Genomic DNA, 20,727 nt, shown 5'->3' with positions numbered 1-20,727 from the left:
CCTCTGCTTACATTTGTTTGTTTGTTTGCGCCATCCACAGGCATTGAAAGAGTCAAAAGATACAATTCGACAGCTGGGACAATGGCAAAAGCAACCGCCGACAAGGGCGTCAAGAAGCTCGCCGAGGAGCCTCATGGCTATGAGTTTCTCGGACCGTATGTTCCATCTTGCTCGAGGACCCTGGCCATCATCACGCTAACCGCATTGGCAGTCCTGGAGCTTTCCTCATCTCCTTTGGTCTTCCTCTTCTAGTCTACGTCTTCATGTTTGTGTGCAATGACATCTCTGGATGCCCGGCACCCGTGCTCCTCCACCCTGAAAGCTTCAGCCTTGAACAGCTGAAGAAGGAGGTTGGATGGACCGGTTTCTCTGGTCTGCTCAACACACAGGCTCTTCTTGGCACCCTGGGCTACTACTTCCTGAGCTTGGTCCTGTATCGCTTCCTCCCAGGTGAAGAGTGTGAGGGCACAGAGCTCAGGTCCGGTGGTAGGCTCAAGTACAGGTTCAATGGTAAGCCGTGTTCACGTGACAGGAGCTTATTATGCTAATACGCATCAGCCTTCTACTCTGCTCTCTTCATCGTATCGGTTCTCGCCGCTGGAACCATCGCCCAAGGTGTCGACTTCCCTGTCTGGACTTTTATTCACGACAACTATATCGGTATCGTCACCAGCAATATCCTCATCTCCTACTTCCTGGCCATCTACGTCTATGTTGCTTCTTTCAGCGTTAAGCACCCTAAGGATCCCTCCATGCGGGAGCTTGCAGCTGGCGGTCACACTGGCAACATGCTGTACGACTGGTTTATTGGACGTGAACTGAACCCCCGCATCACCCTACCCATCTTTGGTGAAGTTGATATCAAGGCATGGTGCGAACTTCGCCCTGGAATGCTAGGATGGGTCATCATGGACCTTGCCTTTATGGTGCAACAGTACCGCAACTTTGGCCGCGTGACCGACTCCATTATCCTCGTCACCGTTGCGCAAACCGTCTATACCTTTGACGCCTTATACATGGAGCCCGCCATTCTCACTACCATTGACCTGATCGCAGATGGTTTCGGCATGATGCTTTCATTTGGCGACCTTGTTTGGGTCCCCTTTACCTATTCTCTCCAGACCCGCTATCTCTCGGTTTACCCCGTCGAACTCGGCCTGACCGGTGTAGCCGGTGTATTGGCCGTACAGGGTATTGGCTACTACATTTTCCGCGCCGTCAACAACGAGAAGAACCGCTTCAGGACCAACCCCGAAGACCCCCGCGTCAAGCACCTCAAGTACATCGAGACAGCCGCCGGCTCCAAGCTCCTCGTCAGTGGCTGGTGGGGTATGGCCCGCCACATCAACTACCTTGGCGACTGGTTCATGAGCTGGTCCTATGTCCTGCCCACCGCCGTGTCCGGATATGTCATCAAGAACGCAGCTCAAGACCCCGTCACTGCTGCCCAGACTGACGCCTACTTCTTCAAGAACAGCTACGGAAAGTACGTTGTACCTGGTGAGGCCAAGGGATGGGGTATGATCTTCACCTACTTCTTCATCGTCTACTTTGCTGTCTTGCTCATCCACCGCGAACGCCGTGATGAGGAAAAGTGCAAGAAGAAGTATGGAAAGGATTGGGATCGTTATGTGGAGCTTGTTCCCTGGAGGATCATCCCCGGTATCTACTAAGCGATGTTCATTCCACTAGGCGGGATAATGAGATGTAGGATGTAGCGCTACCGTTTTTCCGTGCGGTTGAAGACGTGCATCCATCTACCCGTGAAAAGTTTACTGTTTTCACGCTTTTTACCTTTATTAGTTGTAATCGTTTTACGTTTTAGACACGCATGATGGAATGCTACCGCGCAAGTTCGGTTGAAGACATACATCTCATGTAATTTTCGAAGAGATTTGAATAAAGACATATTTTCGAATCTACAAAAAAAAATGCGCTATTGGTCTTATCAAAACATTTGCAAAAGTAATGAAATATCGTACATGTCATAGTCATAATCATGATCATAAGGCTGAACCAGCAGCCTCAAAACACACACACACCCCCTTCTTTCATCCTCCCCCTCTCTTCCCATTTTCAAAAAAAAATCTCTATCGTACACCCGCCCCCTTCCTACCCATCCTACACTTCTCATCCCACCCCTTCTTCCTCCTCCCACTCCCACTCCCACCTCTCTCCCGCTCACCCCCCTCCTCCTCCCTCCTCTTCTCAAGCGCATACTTGCGTCCCCCATACCCACCCAGCACCAATCCCGCCGCCGTACCCAGGCCCGGAAAAATGACATCTCCGATAATTGTGCCTGCGCCCGCTCCAAGGAATGTGTCGCGCGTTTTATGCGATTCCTCGTGGGCCTTGTCGTAAGAGAGGGATTTGTGCGGTTTGTGGCGCCGGGAGTGGGAGTGGGAGTGGGAGTGGTGGTGGCGCGAGGAAGAACGATCACGGGAGCGGTCGCTGTGGTCGGAGTCGTAGGTGCGGTCTCGAGAGCGTGAGGAGTGGTGGGTGGTGGCGGTGGTGGTGTGGGTAGGCTGAGTATAGTGGTGGTGATGGTGGTGGTGGTGATGGCGGCTGGGTGGTGGTGGAGGAGAGTCGGAGTCGGAGATTGAGCCCAGGCTCGTGCTGCGGTCTGAGTCTTGGTCTGCGAAGCGGACGCGGGCGGGTTGGGAGTGGCTTCTGTAGGGTTGGAGGGGAGCGCCGAGGTAGCTGCTGTGTTGGCGTTGGAGTTGCGGTTGTGGTTGTGGGAGTGGTGGTGGGGAGGCGAAGTAGCCGCCTGGTGGTGGCGTTTGGGGGTAGGGTGCCATCATTGCTTGTTGTTGGGATGGTTTTTCAGGATATGGTTGGTGAGGTGTGTAGCCATTATGTTGTTTCGGCGGTGGTGGTAGATGAAGATGCGCAGAGTATGATGGCGGCGGCGTGTTCATGTACGGTGATGCTGGTGGTTGCTGGTATAGCGGTGGTTTTGAAGGATGCGACTGGTATTTATTTGGTGGTTGGCTTCCTGGAAGTTCGTGGACACCTTGTGTGCCCATATAGTAGTCATGTGCTGCCATCTCTTGTAGTCTCCTCCCAGTAAATCGTGAATTCTATTATTACGCTCGATCCTATCGTGAAGTGGGTAAAAGAAAGTATAAAGCGTACTTGAAAAAAAACAGTAGGAAATCCAACAGGCGCCCTGCGCCTTGGTAGGCCTTGGCCAAGTTATATATACCGAGCAAACCCTGAAGGTCTCGTGCATCTGTCACCAGTCATTGCTTAGTACGCTCGAGGGACGTCACTGTGATCAACAGGTCTAGCTTCAAATATGTTTAGTACGCATATCGGTATCTTCGGGGAGCTCGGCCAGTCCGTCAGTGGAACAATGACGGGCCCGGAAGAACCGTCCGGATGCTTCCTTTTGCTGTAAATGCAAAGTGTTTGACTGACGTAATGATTCCCATGAACATGCTTTCAGTCAACAAGCTTTTTTGTAGATGGGCGACTATGTATTATTGTTGATGAGTACAGTGTCTGCAGACTATGAACGCTTTTCAAGATGACTTGATAACGCCAGACGAGGCGAGCCGCGGGCTGTGCTGCACGCCAAGAACACAGTGCAGACTTCCGTCCCCAATGAGCAGCCTCATCCGCCCTGCTTGCGCCACGCAGAAAGCTCGGCATTAATATCAGGATTTCGTCGCCACACCTGTTTTGACCAATGGTACGCTTAAAGATGCTTCTGCATCTGTGGGTCCATAGTCCTTACGCATGGGCACACCCTCGATTTTCTTAACCTTGTTGCCCTCCTGCCACATGATGTAGCCAGCAGCGCCAGACACGCCACAGGCTAGTGCGACAAAAAGTCCCGTGGCCCATGACGGTCTCTGTATACGGTCATAATGCCACATGTAGAAGCACAGGCATATCTGAAATAATGTGTTCCAAACATTGAACCACACAACAACGTCCATGGTCCAGCTTTTCGTCGGCGGGGCGCGCATTGCTGTCGGGGGTGGGTCTGGGATCGCCTTGAGGGGGATGGGTACAGCAGGGTGCAGAGGGTCGACGCAAGTTGCATCGGCGTCATCTGGTAACCGATCGGAGCCAGGAAGTCTAAACCATCCTCGATGTATGCCGGCTAGTCGTCGAATGCCCGTCTCAGTGCGCTTTGATCCACCAACCCTCCACCAAGCCCACCAGTACAGGTCGCGGAAACGCCATGGAGCCAGACCAAAACCGGTAACGCAGAAGAGTGCATTGAGGATCTGCGAATCAATCTCAATCCAAACGCGCCGTGGTGAATTTATATCGTCACAAGTAGGCTTGCACATGGCCGGTGCAGCGTTGCAGAGAAGGAGGAACAACATGCCACCCCATGCAACAATGTTGAGACAGTACAGTGTGATGAGGAAGCCTGCAGGGGTGAGGAACCATGTCCAGAAGCTCTTGAGACTGATGGCAAAGGTTTGTTTCCACGGGAGTTTCGGTGGCGGAATGTAGCCATTTGTGTACTGTCTGTCATTAGTACAATTGCAGTGGGGGAAGTGAGACAGTTGATGTACCCGGCCTGAAGACGTTCTCTTGGGCTGTTGTGGCCTGTCGCCATCAACGTACTCGGTTGCTGTGTCGGAACTGTGCTTTGACGGTGCGCCAGGTACAGCGTTGTGTTGAGCGTCGTGTTCTAATACTTGACGTGTATCTTCTTCAACCAAAGCTGGAAAAGACTGGGTGCCCAACACATTGTTCGATGAGGTCCTGCGTATTGCAGCGTGCGAGGGCTCTGGCTGCTCCGATGTTGCTGTTACAGTCGTAGATGTTCTCGATCCTGACGCATGCCTACTAGCTCGGGACCCTGCTCTACTGCGTTGCGCGTGTTCATTCCAGCCGTCAGAACCAAAGGAGCCTGTCCTAATGTCTGAAAGAGAGGGTGCCCTGGCTGCAGTAGTACCAGTTGCTGCCCACATGCCTGGTGGAGGGTTTGCTTCCATTAGCTTGCCAGTGGCGCTTCGCAGTCTACTCGAGACGGTCGAGGCATTTGTTGAAGATCGGTCGCGGCCATTGGTAGTAGGTGACTCTGGGCCAGAGTTGGACGTGTCCTGGTTGGCGATACCTGGGGGCTGTGGGAACGGCACCGGCGTGGGGATGTTGCTGTTAGGGGACGCCATGTGCAAGAGAGAAGGTGGTTGGTCCACGTCGTCGGTTATGTACAGTTTGTGAATGTCCCCTTGCGGCTCAATGTGCCAGCCAAGGTGGTTGATGATGTATAGTGCAATGCCGTGTTGGCTTGGCGGGATCCTTGCTTTTGCTGGGTTGTCCCCTACGGCGGTGTATGACGTGTGGTGTCGAATCTGTTGGGAGGGATAACTGGCACTTTGTTATCGGGCGCCATGGCACCCTTATACTTTGGCGCGGACATTGCAGACGATGGGGTGATGGAGGGGCTAGACTGCTTCGGAGGCGGCTCCTGCGCTTTTAAACCCCAGATCCACCTCCCTGCAGCATTTGAGCCACACGCTAGACGCGTCCTGCAGTGCAAGGACGCGTACAGCCACTCCGCCACAATCGTGACCACTTCTGTGTTGTCGTTGTGTTTGTTTGCTGTCCACCATACCCAGCCGTCAGTTGTGAGCGGCTCGGCGTTGCGCAGCCCCTGAACTCGACTTGTCGCATCAAGACAATCACTGTGGAGCATGATTTTGGCGGTGAGGGTATCAGGCAGAATAAAATTTGCTATGATACATCATGGACTACACACGAACATAGACACACTATATGAACATGAGGCTTCATTTGATGTCGTTTTATATATAGCGTGAATCATTTCTCGTGTGCGACACTGGCACGTACTAAGTTTTTGGTCTAACCCCATCACTGCCCACAGTCACAGAAGCAAGAACTTGAAAGGCAGCACAGCAACCGTTGGAAGTTTGGTTGAACACGGCTGCAGGTTAGAGTGGTTTTCAGTAAGTCATACTAAACCGGTGCTAATATGAATGTGTAGGTAAAATGCGCAATCTGTGACTCGGCCCTACCATGCTCCCGTACTGCTTGCTCAGATCAGTGCGAAAGCACCGGCAACGGCTGCCGCGAGCGGAGCGAGATGGGCGTTAGCATTGAGTGCCACGGCGTTGCCCGTTGCCGCGGGCGGTGCAGAGCTAGCTGGGCTTCTCGTGCTGCCTGTCTGAGATGAAGAGCTGCCTGTCCGGGACGAAGAAGCGCCCGTGGAGGTCTCGGAGGCGCCAGTAGAAATGGGCGTCTCGGGGGTCTCGCCGGCAGGAATGGTCATGACGCCAGTGACGGTGGAGAGAGAAGGGTCTGTGATGATGGAGGCGATGGATTCTGAGATGGGCCGGGGGAGGGGGATGGGGGTGCCCAGGCTGGCATTAGGTGTACTGGAGCCTAGTCGAGTCAGTGCGTGGTGCTGGTAGACATGCATGCATACCAAGTACTTAGTCAGATAGACTCAAGATACTTACATGGCGAGGGCGGGCACGGCTCCATGAAGCATTCCTCATAGCAGGCCCATGGATCATCAGCGGGAACCGATGTCTGGATGGTGAAGACGCCCTCGCTGGTGGGCGAAGGGCCAAGAGAGGGCGAGGGAGTGGTAGGGGCGTCTTGTGCGACGGCGACGCTAGCCAGAAGCAGCAGGACAGTAGAGGTGGAGATGGAGGTAGATGCGAGCATGGCGACGGCTATCTTGGAGGATGATGCAGTGGTAGTTGTCTGGCAGCGTCTACAAGAAGAGGGCGATGTGCATGATGTAGCGGCAGTGGGCGGTATAAGAAGGGTGCGTCTGTCGCTGCCTAGGTGAATGCCACGGCCATGGACGGCGGCGGGATGCTCTCGTGAGTGGTGAGTGGTGGGGGAGGCAGTCGAGATCTTCGCTCCTTCCGCAACCGCGTAGCTTCCTCGTCACCCCAGTAGGCTGCGCACCCTGCGACGCCGTCGACTGCCAATTATCCTCGACCTCGCAGCGGCGCCCAGGCCCGGACATGACGACGTCTGCTGTGCAATGCGCCATGAGACTGGCCGTTGCGCCGGCCCCGCTACAAACCTTCGTATCAGCGGCGTCGTCGCAAGACGCTGCCACGACGCACCTTCCCAATGAGATTTCGCTCGCCCGCCAGATCATGCACAATCTCCAGCACCAGCACTACTGGACTGCCCTGTGCCTTCACACGCACTCGCCCATCACAAACGACCCTCTGCCCCGTCCCCTCGTCTCTGGCCTACCGCCCCGCCGTCTCTACGTCCACCCCGACGAGCAGGTCGAGCTGCTCAAGAAGGCCGACCGCGAGAGAAAGGCTCGCGCACCCGGTGAGCCTGCTGCTCTTGAGGTCAAGGCTGACCCCGAGCGCGAATGGATCCTGCCCACCCGGCTCAAGGAGCAGTGGACTCTGCGCAGGCTGGCTACCGTCTTTGATGCCATTGCCATCATCCCGCCACACGAGACGGATACAACAGACACGGCGAGCCCGGCCAACCCATGGCGGACAACCAAGCGTGTGGTGCTGGCCACGGTCGACACTGATAGCACCGTCGTCTATTACATAGTGCACGATGGCGTAGTCAAGCCTCGCCAAAACTGAGCACGGCAGAAAAGAAAAGAAAAGAGACTTGCATTGCCCGGCTACCCAATCCATCCCTCTGGCTGACCTGCTCAGCGCCCGCCATGACTTCATGGAATCTCGCCCAAGACCGTGTCCCCTGCCTTCGGCCTCTGATAGAACCTCTCCATGTCCACCTCTGTTTCGGGCGGCAGTTGGTGCGCCTCTGCCCATTTCCGTATAGCCTCATAGTCGCGACATCGGTGCTTCGTGTTGAAGTCGACAAATGGCATTGGCTCTGGCTCTGGCTCGCTGTCGGGCTGCCACCATACCTGTCCCAACACGCCCACGTCCGGGTTGCACCTGCCCAGTTCGTTAGTCTTTGTATGGCTGATGAGTCACCCGGCACTCACATGAGAACCTGTCTGATAGTGTCCAGGCAGTGAGTAGCATGCACCCGCACAATGTACTCGCTATTCGCAAATGCCCCCTGCTTTTGTGCCAGATAGTAGTCGTAGTTCCAATGCAACGTCCTGCGAAGGAGATCCTCCAGACAGTCAATATCAATCCATTTGCATACAAAGTTAGCACTCACAAGACAGTGCAGGTGATGCAGGCCCTCGACGTTGGCTGGGAAGCCACCACCGTACTCCTGACTAATCTTCACTTGGTCATGACGCAGTCCAGTTTGCTCCGCCTCCGCCTCGGGAATCACTACACTTCGGTCTCGGACAACAGTCAACACGAGTCATCAGTATACCAAATACACTTACAGTTGATACCAAGTGCATCCCACGCCGCGTCGACCTCTGGCCCTGCCGCCTGCCGATAAGCATTCTGGTGCAAGAAGCTTCCGTTGAACAACTGCACATGCCAATTCGGCTTCACATCTCTGACGACGGGTGCTGTCAAGGTCACCAAATGCTACCCATCTTCATTCATCAAGGCTTACAGTATTGTGAGATGTGGTGAATACAAAACTCGTCAGCATTGACGATCGAGGTCGTTCTGTTCACATGGAAAGCTATCCATAACGTCGCGCCCGCGTATACGATGGTGCACAGCACATGCACCCTTACAGCGACCCAAGTATCGCGGCTTGGACGGTACAAAGGAGAGGGTTTGAGGGGTGGCGAGCCCGATGAAGGGATTGGCAGCAAGCTGTCGCTGTCTTGGCTCTCGGAGTCCCGCCGATGCAGGCAGTCATGTTTAGGCTGACGGTTGAATATTTTCAGCATGTTGGACATGGTATGAATTTACCTTGAAGATGAGCCAGAGTAAAAAGAAGCAGAGTATTCTTGATAGCAGCGCGGCACTCATAAGACCCAGAATATCTCCAGTAAGAGCATACACGGCCAACCCTCATGCCGTCGTGTCCCACCTGTACCCGATCACTACCAACTGTACGAATCAGCCAGTACCACAGGACCAATTTTGTATGACAAGCGGTAGTACAGCGACAGATGTCAAAAATGTCAAACACGTTGGTACGCAGATACAAGAGGCAACGTGACCACATTGGCAACACCACCTGGTCTGGCTCTAGAGGTGGTATCGCTAGGCATTGATTATCCTAGGGCTACTTTCAACAAGTATCTCGCATCCAACTTGTCACTGTCGTACAGCGCTGTTGACCAGCCTGCGTGCATGTACACCATCACCTGCATAAACCCATAATGCTTTGCTTGCGATATATTGGTCTGAGTACACTACCCGGTTTATTCTATGACTGACATTGCAATGAGTACCACCGTCTAGGCTGGTCCTGGTGCACCATCTCAGCCTTGGTACAAAGGTGACAACGGGACACAATACCATTCATATTCTTAAGCCTTCGTCATACAAACAATAAGTCTCACAAGTCAAAACAGGAGCTTTCTGTTTCACATGTGCCACAGGCACACCGCTTTGAGGCCCTGGAATGCGTTATTCGAATACAATGGGTCGACTTGACAATAGTGCGGGCCCAGAGCAGCACGAGGTAACATTTCTACAGTAAGTTTGCATGTCTTACAGCATGCAGCATTGGGAGCTAACTGTAGAATTGAGCCATTGCTGCAGAGTGCTGAACGGATGGAACCTAATGCTGTATCTCGATCGCTAGTGTGTATACTGGGAATCTTGTCAATGATAAAGTAGACAGGATTGTATACAAAAGGAGCCTTTCCGTAACGGACTCACAGCATCATCAACTCATACCATCAGCAATCTTGAGCAAACATTCACTACTTGATATTCTCCAACTCTAGTCTTCCAGGCACTCCTCACCATGCATCCTGCAGCCTTCCTTGCATGCCTAGCCGGCCTCGCCATCGCTGCCCCAGTGGGAAAAAGCATGCCCAACCCAACGAAGGGCGAGACAACACAGCCCATAGTGCAAGACTATGCAAGCTACGGCGAATACTACACAAAATACGGCGACTATCCTTCCGTCGCCGAGGCCCAGTCAGCCACCACGGCTCTCTCCAAGCGCGGATACTCTTGCTACACCTCCTACACGCCCTACCCCGAAGCCCCCAATGCCGCGGCCCCGGAATCCAGCATGCCAGAGAAACGAGGCTACGGTACATATGCGCCGTACTGCGTTTACGGCGCAGCAGCCGAGGCTGAAGCCGCAAAGATGCAAGCTGCGAATGTGGAAGACGCGAATATGAGCAAGCGCCACATGGGCATAGCTGTGCCGGAAGACGTGGCCGTGGATGCGGGGGTGATGGAGAAGCAGGATATGGCTGGTTCTATGGGAGACGCAGCGATTGAGCATGGGGCTGCTAAGGTGACTTATCAGACCTATAGGTGAGTATATACCTCTTCTCTTCTTTTTCCAGCAAACAGATGTAACGGCTTTTTTTTTGATTGGTTACTTCTCCGTACTGACTTACAACTCCTCTACACAGTCCATACAGCGCATACGCAAATTATCCCGGTGGAGCCATGGAATAAGCTCGGTGCCGAGCGAAAGGGGGAGTCGGGGATGATGAAGTTTGTGGGCAATCACCATTTGAGATACTATATATGTTTCTTGCAAATTGTGTTCCTCTCGCACCTTGGCGCAGGTCGTGTACCTTTCTCTCTCTCTCTCTCTGTCCTTTCCTTTACATGACGGGTTACGGATTACTTTATTCGGTCCTCTTTTGATTCTATACTTAAATATGGCGTAGGGGGGGGGGCTAAAATAAATCAAGCAATGAAGGGATGGGAATAAGCTCAGTCTAGGCAGTCAGCTTCGCACTCTTACCGCGGCTGACTACATGATTTGCCCTGGAGCGTGCGTGCGTGCATGCTTGTGCAGGATTGATTATCGCTGTACGCGCAATAATAACGGCGTACAATACAATTAGCTTAGCTTGTGTTATACTTGGTGGTTGCGCTCAGATGGGTGCGGAAAGGCTATCGGAATAGTAGCGAGTCCAATTTCAGACATATACATATATATTGCACTGCGACACAGCGGATAAATGGATCAGACGACGCCTACTACAGTATTTACAGAAGAGAAGAAAAGAGGTAACGTAGCCCCCAAGGTTGCATAGCCTACCATTGTCCTTTCGCCTCTGGTTTTCCCCAACGTCAGAGTGGGGTCGCAGATGCAGTCCATACTACTGCTTATCTACTACGTACGTATGTACACGGGGTCTTTCCCAGTTGACCCCACACGGTGCAAAGAAAAAAAATTAACGGGTTACACAAACTAAGCCGGTTTTCCCCTCTTACCCCTCTTCATCCTTTTAAGACCAGGGGGGAAGGATAGATAAGGACTACGCTGCTTGTTTCTATAGGAAGCCAAGATTAAGGTAAGAAAAAGGGCGATGGCCGTGTAAGTGTTTGCACGTGGCCAACGCGGAAGGTGCCAAGCATCGGACCGTTGGGTGGGTAGACATGCACATGTGCGAAGAGGGGGGGGAAGAAATCAATGTGTGTGGGTTCTTTTTTGCCATGTGCATGCGTTGGCAAAAGGTTAAAATGACTGATGGTCTGTCGAATCGGAAAATAAGGCAAGGGCGTTGCGGGGGAAAAGGGTGAGATTGGGTTCTGTGTGGCTGCGTGCTCACGTGGCCTTTATTGAGGTTCTTTGGGCTTTTGGCTGAGAATGGGAGGGGGGGTGGTGTGGTAGTGGTGGTGGTGGGCGGCGGGGGATGGACGGGCTGGTGGCACTGGGGTTGGGGTTGGGCATAGTGGCGGGCCCAGGGCTAGTGTGTAAGCCCCGCAGGAAAAAACGAGGGCGCAAGGCAGGGCAGGGCGAAACCGGTGTGTGGGCGCATCATGGGGTCCCGCCCGTTTTCTTTGGACGGACTGACTGTTGCAGCAAAAGCGACCGAGTCGTGGTCTGATTTTCGTCTTCGGGGAGGATGGGAAGGTAGACGGGCCTATCCGGTGATGCTAGAATCATACAGCTTCTGTGCGGGTTTAGAGTTCAGCATGTCTGTGTCAGGCGAGGTGAAACGGAGCTTGATGACGTTCAAGGGAAACATGGGGCGTCGGATGTGACGTGCAAAGGGGATCGACTGCGTGTGTGTGTGTGTGCGTGCATGACAGGAGGATGCAGATGCACGGAGGTGAAAGAGTAAAGGTGTCAAGAGGGTAGAGTAATCTATGCAGTACGCACGTATCGAGCATGTAGTAGGATGTCAGTACAAGTAGGATGCTCCGTAAGTACATAGTACTATCTGCTGCAGAGCGACCGACCGAGTAATGGGATTGCCTAAAAGCGATTGCCAATGATCGTCTGGTGCATGCGCCTAGACAGGGGGCGGGAGGCGAGTGGCAGGCGTGTGCTTGGGGAGTGGGAGAGGTTTGCAGCTGGACTTGACTTGGACTTGGGGTGCTTGGTGATGGCTGAGTAATCAGGCCCTGGCGAGAGGCAAGCCCATGTGGGGAAGCCAGCCCACAGCATCGCCGTCGCTTGTATCCATCCCAACCCAAACCTGCCGCCGCGCCATTCTAATCGACCAGAAGCAGACTGATGGCGCTTCCATGTCAGCCTCAACAGGCAAGGGAGCGGGCTGGCCAAGCTGTGCGAATCTCGACGGGAGCCCGCGGCGCCATGGGACCGAACGCAGCGACCACTGTGTACCTAGTAATAGTACAGTACACATGCCAGTACGGCCCAGCGTCAGACAAGCCCGCACCAAGCACCAAGCCACCCTTTTCGCTGCTAACCACGCTGGCCTTGCCCATTACATTGCTCCCCGTCATCGTGCACCTCCCCCGAGCACCCTCAGCCAACCCTCTCTGCTCGCGCCCCCAAGCCGCCTGTGTTGGCTGTGATTTTGGCCTGGTAAACATCTGCGTCGCGGTGCTGACGTTCATTTCTCGTCCCCACATACACAGCCTGCGCTTTGATATACCAGCCTAGCGCCCCACTGCCTTTTGGCTCCAAAGCGCCGTGACTATCCTGTGGAGAAGTCGGAGCCTCCCCATTTGCTTCCAACATCTCTCTCCGTCCGGTGCTCCGAGCCCCAAAGCACAGCACACAGCACGCACACACTCGCATAGCCCGTTTGGAACACCTCGCCGCTTCGCATCTCTGCCATGCTTCTCTGCCCTGCAACCACCACGCTCACATGACTTGCTCGGTTCAAGTTTGGAACACTAATGTGACATTGCCTCGGCATTGCCTTGCGACATAGCCATCCAGGTAGACACGGGCGCAACCGTTCGTCGAGACAGTCATGACCGACTCGAGTGCCACCGCAACCTCGATAGCCGCCCCTTCGCACCCATCCTACGACACCGACGACTCCCTCATGTTGACTGACTATGGCCTGTCTGATTACCGAGCCTCTCCAAACAACGTCGGCACCAGTCCTGCAAACATGATGGCCTCTCTTGCCGACTATGACATGGCCTTCGCACAGGGCCAGTCATATGCCTCCAATTTTGACGGTCTGCAGCCAAAGATCGAGCCCGGCTACGCCGACCACAGAGGTAGCGTTGGCAACATGAGCGACGCGGGTATGAGCGGTGCCGGCAGCAGCGTTCACCCAACCAGAATGAGCATCGGCGGAAGCCCGGCTCACGACGGGAACCATACGAGCCCGGAGAGCGCTCAGGCTATGAACATGTTTGCCATGGGAGATGTTTTGAAAGACGCCTCAGCCAACAGCATCAATGGCACAGACCATTCGACTACGTCGAGACGGAGTAAAGATGATGTCCAGGACCCGCCACTGTGGAGTGAAATGAAGACAAAGGCAGGCAAGGAAAGAAAGAGGCTGCCGCTGGCTTGCATTGCCTGCCGGAGAAAGAAGATTCGCTGCTCTGGCGAAAAGCCGGCATGCAAGCACTGTCTGCGCAGCAGGATACCATGTGTGTACAAGGTCACGACGCGAAAAGCTGCGCCGAGAACCGACTATATGGCCATGCTAGACAAGAGGTTGAAGCGCATGGAAGACCGTGTCATTAAACTCATACCAAAAGAAAGCCTGCCTTCAGTCGCCAATGTAGGCAGATCCGTCGTTAAGCCCGCTATCCCCGGCGCCCCACCCAAAACACCCACCACAAAGAAACGTGCCGCAGAAGAGGCCTTTGGCAATGAGCTCGATGAGTGGTCAAAAGCAAGAGGCGCAGACCCAAACACTGCCAACTCAACTACCCAAACTAAGGAATCAGATGAGAGCAAGCTCCTCACAGAAGGTGCCGACAGCTTGCCATCAAAAGAGATGCAAGAGCACTTGGCAGAGGTCTACTTTGACTATGTCTACGGCCAAAGCTATCCCCTTCTTCACAAGCCCAGCTTCATGAGGAAGCTGGCAACAGGCAAAGTTCCGCCTGTACTAATTCTGGCCCTGTGTGCCATTTCAGCACGCTTCTCAAACCATCCCCAATTACGGACAGAACCGTGTTTTCTGCGAGGTGACAACTGGGCAGTACGAGCGCGTGAAATTGCGCTAAAACGATACGATGCGCCTAACATCACAATTCTCATAGTCTACTTGTTGCTTGGATTGCATGAATTTGGTACATGTCAGGGTGGTCGGAGTTGGATGTTTGGCGGCATGGCGCAAAGAATGGCATACGCACTGCAATTACACAAGGAAAATGAATACGACCCGCTGGTCAGCGAACCCGACAGGAAACCCCTGAGCGCCACTGACAGAGAAATACGGCGGCGGACAATGTGGTCTTGCTTCTTGATGGATCGGTTCAACTCTTCTGGTTCCGACCGACCACTTTTCGTGCACGAGCAATACATTGAAGTGCAATTACCAGTCAAGGAGCACCTTTACACACACGAGATACATGCGCCGACGGAGAATCTCGAGGGCAATGTGCCAAATCCCGTTCCACCTGACAGCGGTCAGCTTTCGAATCCCCGCGACAACATGGGTGTCTCTGCATATACCATTCGACTGGTCTGCACATGGGGAAAACTGATCAAGTATATGAACTTGGGTGGCAAAGAACGCGAATCCGAGACTATGTGGTCTCCAGGGTCCACGTTCCATGCTATTAAAAAGGAAGCCAAGGATTTCAAGGCTGCATTGCCTGAGATGCTCGTGTACACCCCCGAAAACCTCAAGAGCCACGCCATTGGAAAGACTGCCAACTCTTTCCTCTACCTTCACATATTATGGCAGCAAATCATGCTTTTCATGCATCGTTTTGCATTGCCTTCGACCGCAGGAAGTAGACCCCCAAAGGATATGCCACACGACTTTTTGACAGAATCCGCCCGCGCTGCACTCGACGCTGCGAACCAAATATCAATCCTCATCAATGAAGCTATGGATCACAATGTTGTCGCCCCATTTGCAGGATACTCGGCCTTCTTTTCTTCCACCGTCCATGTCCATGGAGTCTTCTCGAAAAACCCAAAGCTGGAAGCACAATCGAAAAAATACCTCGCGTACAACGTCAAGTATCTGACAAAGATGAAGAAGTACTGGGGCATGTTTCACTACATTGCAGAAAATCTCAAAGAGTTGTACCGACAACATGCTGATGCGCAGCTCAAGGGACCCGATACTAGGGGTGAAAACAAGGGTAGAATCTTCCAATATGGGGATTGGTTCGACAGATATCCCCATGGAGTTTCAAAGACGGATTACGAAGATGCGGCCGAGTCGAACCAGTCCGAACCAGGCACCGATGCGGTTCTGGGTCATAGGAGCGACCTCCAGAGTGTGGAAGAATTCTTCGCCTCGTTATCCCCGCCGTCAAAGACAGAGCACCACCGCAAGCAAGCGCGGAAAAATAGAACAAAGTCAATGTCGAAGCCCGAACCGCGGTACCAGCAGCACAACGGTCACTCTCAGCAAAATTCTGCTGCGCACATGCAAGCACAGCAGCACCTGGAACCAGTCAACATGTTCACCCAAGACGATATCCGAGGAGCCATGGCCGCCGGATACGAATCCGTAAACCTTTACGTGCAACAACAACAGCAACAACAGCAACAATCTTCATCCCAGCAATTCCTCGCCGACTTTACATCGCACCACCAACCCCAGCACTCCTCCCTCCCCCTCCTCAACACCTCACCCACAATGATCCACCCGTCCCACGCCCACCAAATGGACTCTTCAGCCCACACCGCCAACCTCTCTCCTTTCCCCGACCTAGCCACCGACTTCCACAACGCCTACTGGAACCTCGACGCCCTCGGCCTTGGCCCCACAAGCAACTTCTTCGATCCCATGAGCAGCTACTTTGTCCCCTTTAACGTGGATCCTCCGCCCCAGCAGAATCTAAGTGACGACGCTGTGTTTGCGGGCCAGGGACCCGAAGCCTATGGTTTTGCGCTGGGAGCTGGTACGCCGGTGGATTTGGATCTCATGCATGGGGTTGGGGTTGGAGCTACTGGTGGTGGTGGGGGGATGGCAAGGCATCGGAGTAGTGTTAGTGGTGCTGCTGCTGTTGTTTCGAGACCGGGTATGGGTGGAAGACGAGGTACGGGATCTGGTCTTGAATGAATATAGCCATTCTTCTCCTTTTTTTTACTGTATCTGTTACCAATTTTTTTTTGTATTTTTTTGCATATTCAGCCTGGAACGAACACGATGATCTTGGCGAAAAAATCTTTTTGTACACTTCGACTTTTGAGGTTGGGGGTTGGCTGGTTGATTTAGATACCAGGGAAGAAGAGGAGTATTGGGGTTGGGTGTTTTAATGGGGCTGTCTGGGCATATTGGTGGATTCAGGGATTAATGGGGAACGGTTACTTAGAGAGTTCCGCTCTTTTTTATACTTCTGAATGGAAAAGTGATAGTTAAGCCTTCAGCAGTGTAAATGATTTCTCTGGGTGTTTTATGGGTCATGCGTGGTGAGTGGTTAGATCTAGCGCCTTGGCGTGGGAAATGGTTATGTAGCATCGACTCCAGCTCCTTACCACACAACCAACTTTTCCTATTATTCACTGTTTTGTTGCTCTTGCGACTTTCATTATTGATTCATGCTTTAGATGGCATTGCCGTCATCCTCGGGACTACCATGTCGTGTCACCAAGGCTGTGCCAGTCAGTTCCCGAAATCAACAGCAAGGCTGCGGATTGACAAGGCTGAGAATGCCTTGTATTTATCAGTGGAGTCACTGAAGCCGCCGTGGCGCCCGGCTCGAACGACTATTGGCGAGAAATTAGCCTGCGACGTGTCGGCTAGGTAGCAACAGCTAGAAGTATAAACATGCGCCTGATTCTCGGTTTTCTTGACGCATCTTGCAATCATCATGAGCTTCAACTCATTCAGGGAGGACTGCCAAGCAGTACTATTGCTTTTGTCTAACTTGTTATACCACATCCTCTACAACGATGCAAAGTCCAGAGCACGTTCTCGTTGGAATCTTTACGGAGCATATGAAACACATGTTCTCCCTCCCAAGTACCATTCGTTAAAAGCAAATGAGATTCGAATCTTGGCTCTCCTTCCATCGACAGACAGAACTGCGCGACTACAGGGACGATTCGAAACTTACAACCTCGATAATGACAACGAGGCCAGTAGCAAGGCTGACCAAAATGGGTACGAGGCAGTGTTTTACAACAGAACTACTCCTCGTACTATGGGGTCCATCGTCATAGAGTCTAAAATCGTCTTCATCCCTTTGGATCTGCAACGTGCACTTTTCTGGTTGCGCTATACGCATGAAGAGAGGCGGCTGTGGGCGGATGCTATTTGCATCAATGATTCTGACCCTCTAGAAGAATTTACACAGATCTCGTTATTCTCCCAGATCTACAAACGCGCTACGAAGGCCATTGCATGGATAGGTGAAGTGAAGGAAGCAGAAGAGGAGGCTTACCGGCCATTTCTAGAAGCCCTCCAGCATCCCGGCTCTTTCCTCTTGTTCCTACGTAGCGGCGGTCTCGCTCATATATCGGGATTCAAAGTTTTAATCGAACCCTTCAGACTTTGGAAACTGATAAGGAACAAAAGGGCTAGTTTGTGCAGGGAATTGATGTTGGCGGGAAAGATCTCGTTCAAGTTGGAACGATATGACATACCAGGCCGTTTTCTGGATTCGTTAATGTGGAAATACAACGAGGTGATGAAGTTACAGAGATCAGAACGGAGTACTTCAACACTATTTACGCCTGATACAAGTGGTGCTCTCAGAGTAAAGGCTTTTTTAATCGACTACATTGAAGATGTCGGTGATATCGATGAAGAAGAGCAATACGATAACGGGCCATTCCCAAAGCCTTGGGTCACTCTGGGTGCTATTGAAGAGCTTTTGACAATGCTCCGTCGCAGTGACAAAGGTTTGGTTTCTCGGAAGACTTTGAAGAATCTCTCCAGCCTTTTAGACAGGGCCTATTCTCAATCTGAACAGGATCCAAACCCATCTTATCGATTGGAGGCTTACAATACATATGGCACTCTTATCAGACAAGTAAAAAAGGCCACGCGCGGTCACCGGCTGATCAAAACAGCTCATCTATCGAGGTTGGGTCTGGCTTCGCCTAGTGTGCAGAAAAAGGACGGTGAGTGAATGGCTCAATCTTCCCCGAAGCCTTTTAACCATCTGATGACGACAAAGCAATCTTCTTTGTACCCGAACACTCGGCACTATTAATTCTCCGGGCGTTTCATCAGTTGTCTACTCAGCCTTTGGACGCACAGCAATACTATACCCTTACCGGCGCATGTTATATGGGCGATACCAAGTATTGGAGCAAGGAGCACCCCCATTTGGCAAACGCACCTCTGAGGACGGTATACTTGATGCCAGCAACGCAAGAAAAAGAGGTACAGTGGAACGACAAGAGTAGTGCGAAACCAAATCATTTCGTTATCCCGAACCGAGTGGATCTTGTACGCAGCAACTTTGGGAAAGATATCATTCAGAGAAAGATGAAGCCGGACATCCAGGTTGAGAACAAGACTGAAAAGCCGCACGCTGCAGCTATGGTAGACAAGCTCTACCGATTATCTTGGACATGTGTGAGTAATTTCACAGACGATTTGTTCGCGCGATTTTCTAACTTGGGAAAGACGTGCGGGTACAGGGGACTTGATCATTACACTGAGCATCGGCCTGGTGCAGTACGTGAACTCTTGGAAACGCTTCAAGAGCATGGTATAAAAGCTTCCATGGAAGCTTGTGATTCATCCCAGTCCAGCCGATCTGCAGCAAGAGCTGTGCTTGAGCGACTTGGAATGACAGTTGCAAACATTTACACTTGGATTCGATTCTGCATTCTTGCGTGGTTGGGCATCGAAAAATGGACATCTCCACCGCTATCAACTATGCATCCTCGAATTTCCGACTTGGTAAACGATAGAAGTGTCTCTTCCAGAATGACCAAGAGAATTGGAATAGTTGTTGCAAAGATTGGCGTTTGCCTTCTAACCATTATTGTTTTGAGGTGGCGTGTCAAAGAGGTGGTATCTCGATCACTACGGATAGTTTCTAAACTGTCAGACGCGGTACACGATGAAAGTCTCTCTTCCGAAAGGGCTATTATAGCTGTTTTTGACTTCATTGGAAACATTTGCCTTCTAACCCTCAGCATCGGCACAGAAGCGCTCTTGGTTTACGTATCCTTATTTCCATCGCAACGGGAAACATATCTTCGACAGTCAGTCGTGGAAGACCTTAGAATCACTTTTTCTAAAGCGGCTAAGGGAACTTTTCATTCTAAAGTGGCTAATGGAAGTCCTCCTAAAGCGACTAGTGGGCCAACAAATGGGAATTTGCCATCACAATCGAGTGTAAATATTGATCCCAGTAATTCCAACCGACCACTTCAAACTTTGACGGGTCTCTCCAGGGCTTCTCAAACTACACCAGGACGACAGAACTGGCGCTCCACGTCTTCAACAACTAGCACTCAAGTCAACAGCACTAACATCAACATACCAGAAGATTTTATCCTCTTATGCATGAAGGTCAAGAGATTCTTAACGAACCGTTACGACCTCCAGATTTCAACAATCACTCGAGATCGCGAGCTCTTCGAAGCGTTACGCCGTGAATACCACTCAAAGTTCCGATGGATCTACCGCCAGTTCAGCTTCCAGACCGTACAACGAATGAGCTTTGTCAAGGTAGGATTCCCAATGCAAGAAAACATGTGCCGTTTCAAGCTCACAGGTTCTACCTAGTTTACTCTACACGCTCGCAAAGAAGTCGACGGCCTCGTCTATGATATGCCACCGGAGGCGGTCAAGCACTACACATGCGATCCTCGCAAACCAGATCGTACGCCAGCATTGGGTAGTGACTTTCTCATGCATCGCTTCAGCTCGCCTAAGGATTGCTTCCAAGACAATATTTGTCTTAGGCAGTTCCCAAAACGTATCGGGGAGCGCCCAACCCCGGGCGTAGATCCCGACCTCTACACGGGGTGGGGTGTGCATCTCGAACAAGACATGGATCTACAGCGCATCTGTCTCGTTCTATTTTTCGGCATTGCATCTGCAGGCACATTTGGGCTCGTATGGGGCATATGCAAGAAAAGCCTGCAAGACGGTTTCTCCATTGCGAGTTTCATACTCGGAAGCGAAGCCATCGCTGTCGCTACACTTCAACTATTTCTTTCTTTCGGCGCCATATGAAGAACTAAAGTCCCAAGGAACCCAAGTCACACATGCCTCATTGGCAGGTGCAAGAAACAGTATGAGAAATACCTATCCGAAGCGCCAGCACATAAGCAAGTGCATGAAGATGTCAAAATCGCCAAAACCCCCACTGGCCCTATACATCGCCCTCATAAGACCAAACTCCAAACTTCCACGTTTGACACATTCAAAGTCGATTTCAAAAA

General features: G+C 52.2%; 11 protein-coding genes across 11 annotated transcripts; 6 read left to right on the top strand and 5 right to left on the bottom strand.

Annotated features, from left to right (window-relative positions):
* Positions 1–81: 81 nt before the first annotated feature.
* On the top strand, positions 82–1,673 carry COCVIDRAFT_95416 (hypothetical protein; the record flags this gene model as incomplete). The annotated part of the gene is made up of 3 exons (XM_014702603.1): positions 82–155; positions 212–510; positions 559–1,673. The coding sequence occupies 3 exons, from the start codon at positions 82–84 to the stop codon at positions 1,671–1,673; spliced, it is 1,488 nt and encodes a 495-aa protein (XP_014558089.1).
* Positions 1,674–2,768: 1,095 nt separating this feature from the next.
* COCVIDRAFT_95502 (hypothetical protein) lies at positions 2,769–3,026 on the bottom strand (the record flags this gene model as incomplete). Its single annotated transcript, XM_014702602.1, has 1 exon — positions 2,769–3,026. A coding segment is annotated over one exon (258 nt), but the record flags the coding sequence as incomplete, so codon positions are not given.
* A 633-nt stretch (positions 3,027–3,659) lies between these two features.
* On the bottom strand, positions 3,660–5,138 carry COCVIDRAFT_36492 (hypothetical protein; the record flags this gene model as incomplete). The annotated part of the gene is made up of 2 exons (XM_014702601.1): positions 3,660–4,484; positions 4,536–5,138. The coding sequence occupies 2 exons, from the start codon at positions 5,136–5,138 to the stop codon at positions 3,660–3,662; spliced, it is 1,428 nt and encodes a 475-aa protein (XP_014558087.1).
* Positions 5,139–6,025: 887 nt separating this feature from the next.
* On the bottom strand, positions 6,026–6,660 carry COCVIDRAFT_95334 (hypothetical protein; the record flags this gene model as incomplete). The annotated part of the gene is made up of 2 exons (XM_014702600.1): positions 6,026–6,372; positions 6,450–6,660. 2 exons carry the CDS (start codon positions 6,658–6,660, stop codon positions 6,026–6,028), a joined length of 558 nt encoding a protein of 185 aa, XP_014558086.1.
* A 308-nt stretch (positions 6,661–6,968) lies between these two features.
* COCVIDRAFT_14744 (hypothetical protein) lies at positions 6,969–7,565 on the top strand (the record flags this gene model as incomplete). Its single annotated transcript, XM_014702549.1, has 1 exon — positions 6,969–7,565. The coding sequence occupies one exon, from the start codon at positions 6,969–6,971 to the stop codon at positions 7,563–7,565; it is 597 nt and encodes a 198-aa protein (XP_014558035.1).
* An 89-nt stretch (positions 7,566–7,654) lies between these two features.
* COCVIDRAFT_25364 (hypothetical protein) lies at positions 7,655–8,770 on the bottom strand (the record flags this gene model as incomplete). The annotated part of the gene is made up of 5 exons (XM_014702566.1): positions 7,655–7,886; positions 7,937–8,070; positions 8,119–8,249; positions 8,297–8,428; positions 8,476–8,770. The coding sequence occupies 5 exons, from the start codon at positions 8,768–8,770 to the stop codon at positions 7,655–7,657; spliced, it is 924 nt and encodes a 307-aa protein (XP_014558052.1).
* Positions 8,771–9,792: 1,022 nt separating this feature from the next.
* Positions 9,793–10,463, top strand: COCVIDRAFT_25363 (hypothetical protein; the record flags this gene model as incomplete). The annotated part of the gene is made up of 2 exons (XM_014702565.1): positions 9,793–10,316; positions 10,418–10,463. 2 exons carry the CDS (start codon positions 9,793–9,795, stop codon positions 10,461–10,463), a joined length of 570 nt encoding a protein of 189 aa, XP_014558051.1.
* Positions 10,464–12,222: 1,759 nt separating this feature from the next.
* Positions 12,223–12,830, bottom strand: COCVIDRAFT_14742 (hypothetical protein; the record flags this gene model as incomplete). The annotated part of the gene is made up of 2 exons (XM_014702548.1): positions 12,223–12,594; positions 12,681–12,830. 2 exons carry the CDS (start codon positions 12,828–12,830, stop codon positions 12,223–12,225), a joined length of 522 nt encoding a protein of 173 aa, XP_014558034.1.
* Positions 12,831–13,192: 362 nt separating this feature from the next.
* COCVIDRAFT_95336 (hypothetical protein) lies at positions 13,193–16,435 on the top strand (the record flags this gene model as incomplete). The annotated part of the gene is made up of 1 exon (XM_014702599.1): positions 13,193–16,435. One exon carries the CDS (start codon positions 13,193–13,195, stop codon positions 16,433–16,435), a length of 3,243 nt encoding a protein of 1,080 aa, XP_014558085.1.
* A 922-nt stretch (positions 16,436–17,357) lies between these two features.
* Positions 17,358–17,732, top strand: COCVIDRAFT_62897 (hypothetical protein; the record flags this gene model as incomplete). Its single annotated transcript, XM_014702598.1, has 1 exon — positions 17,358–17,732. A coding segment is annotated over one exon (375 nt), but the record flags the coding sequence as incomplete, so codon positions are not given.
* Positions 17,733–19,843: 2,111 nt separating this feature from the next.
* On the top strand, positions 19,844–20,518 carry COCVIDRAFT_95433 (hypothetical protein; the record flags this gene model as incomplete). The annotated part of the gene is made up of 2 exons (XM_014702597.1): positions 19,844–20,008; positions 20,066–20,518. The coding sequence occupies 2 exons, from the start codon at positions 19,844–19,846 to the stop codon at positions 20,516–20,518; spliced, it is 618 nt and encodes a 205-aa protein (XP_014558083.1).
* Between the last annotated feature and the right edge of the window lie 209 nt (positions 20,519–20,727).

The sequence above is a fragment of the Bipolaris victoriae genome (assembly GCF_000527765.1).
Source record: "Bipolaris victoriae FI3 unplaced genomic scaffold scaffold_29, whole genome shotgun sequence".
Classification (NCBI taxonomy): Eukaryota; Fungi; Ascomycota; class Dothideomycetes; order Pleosporales; family Pleosporaceae; genus Bipolaris; species Bipolaris victoriae.
This window is presented reverse-complemented; position numbering and strand designations above follow the sequence as displayed.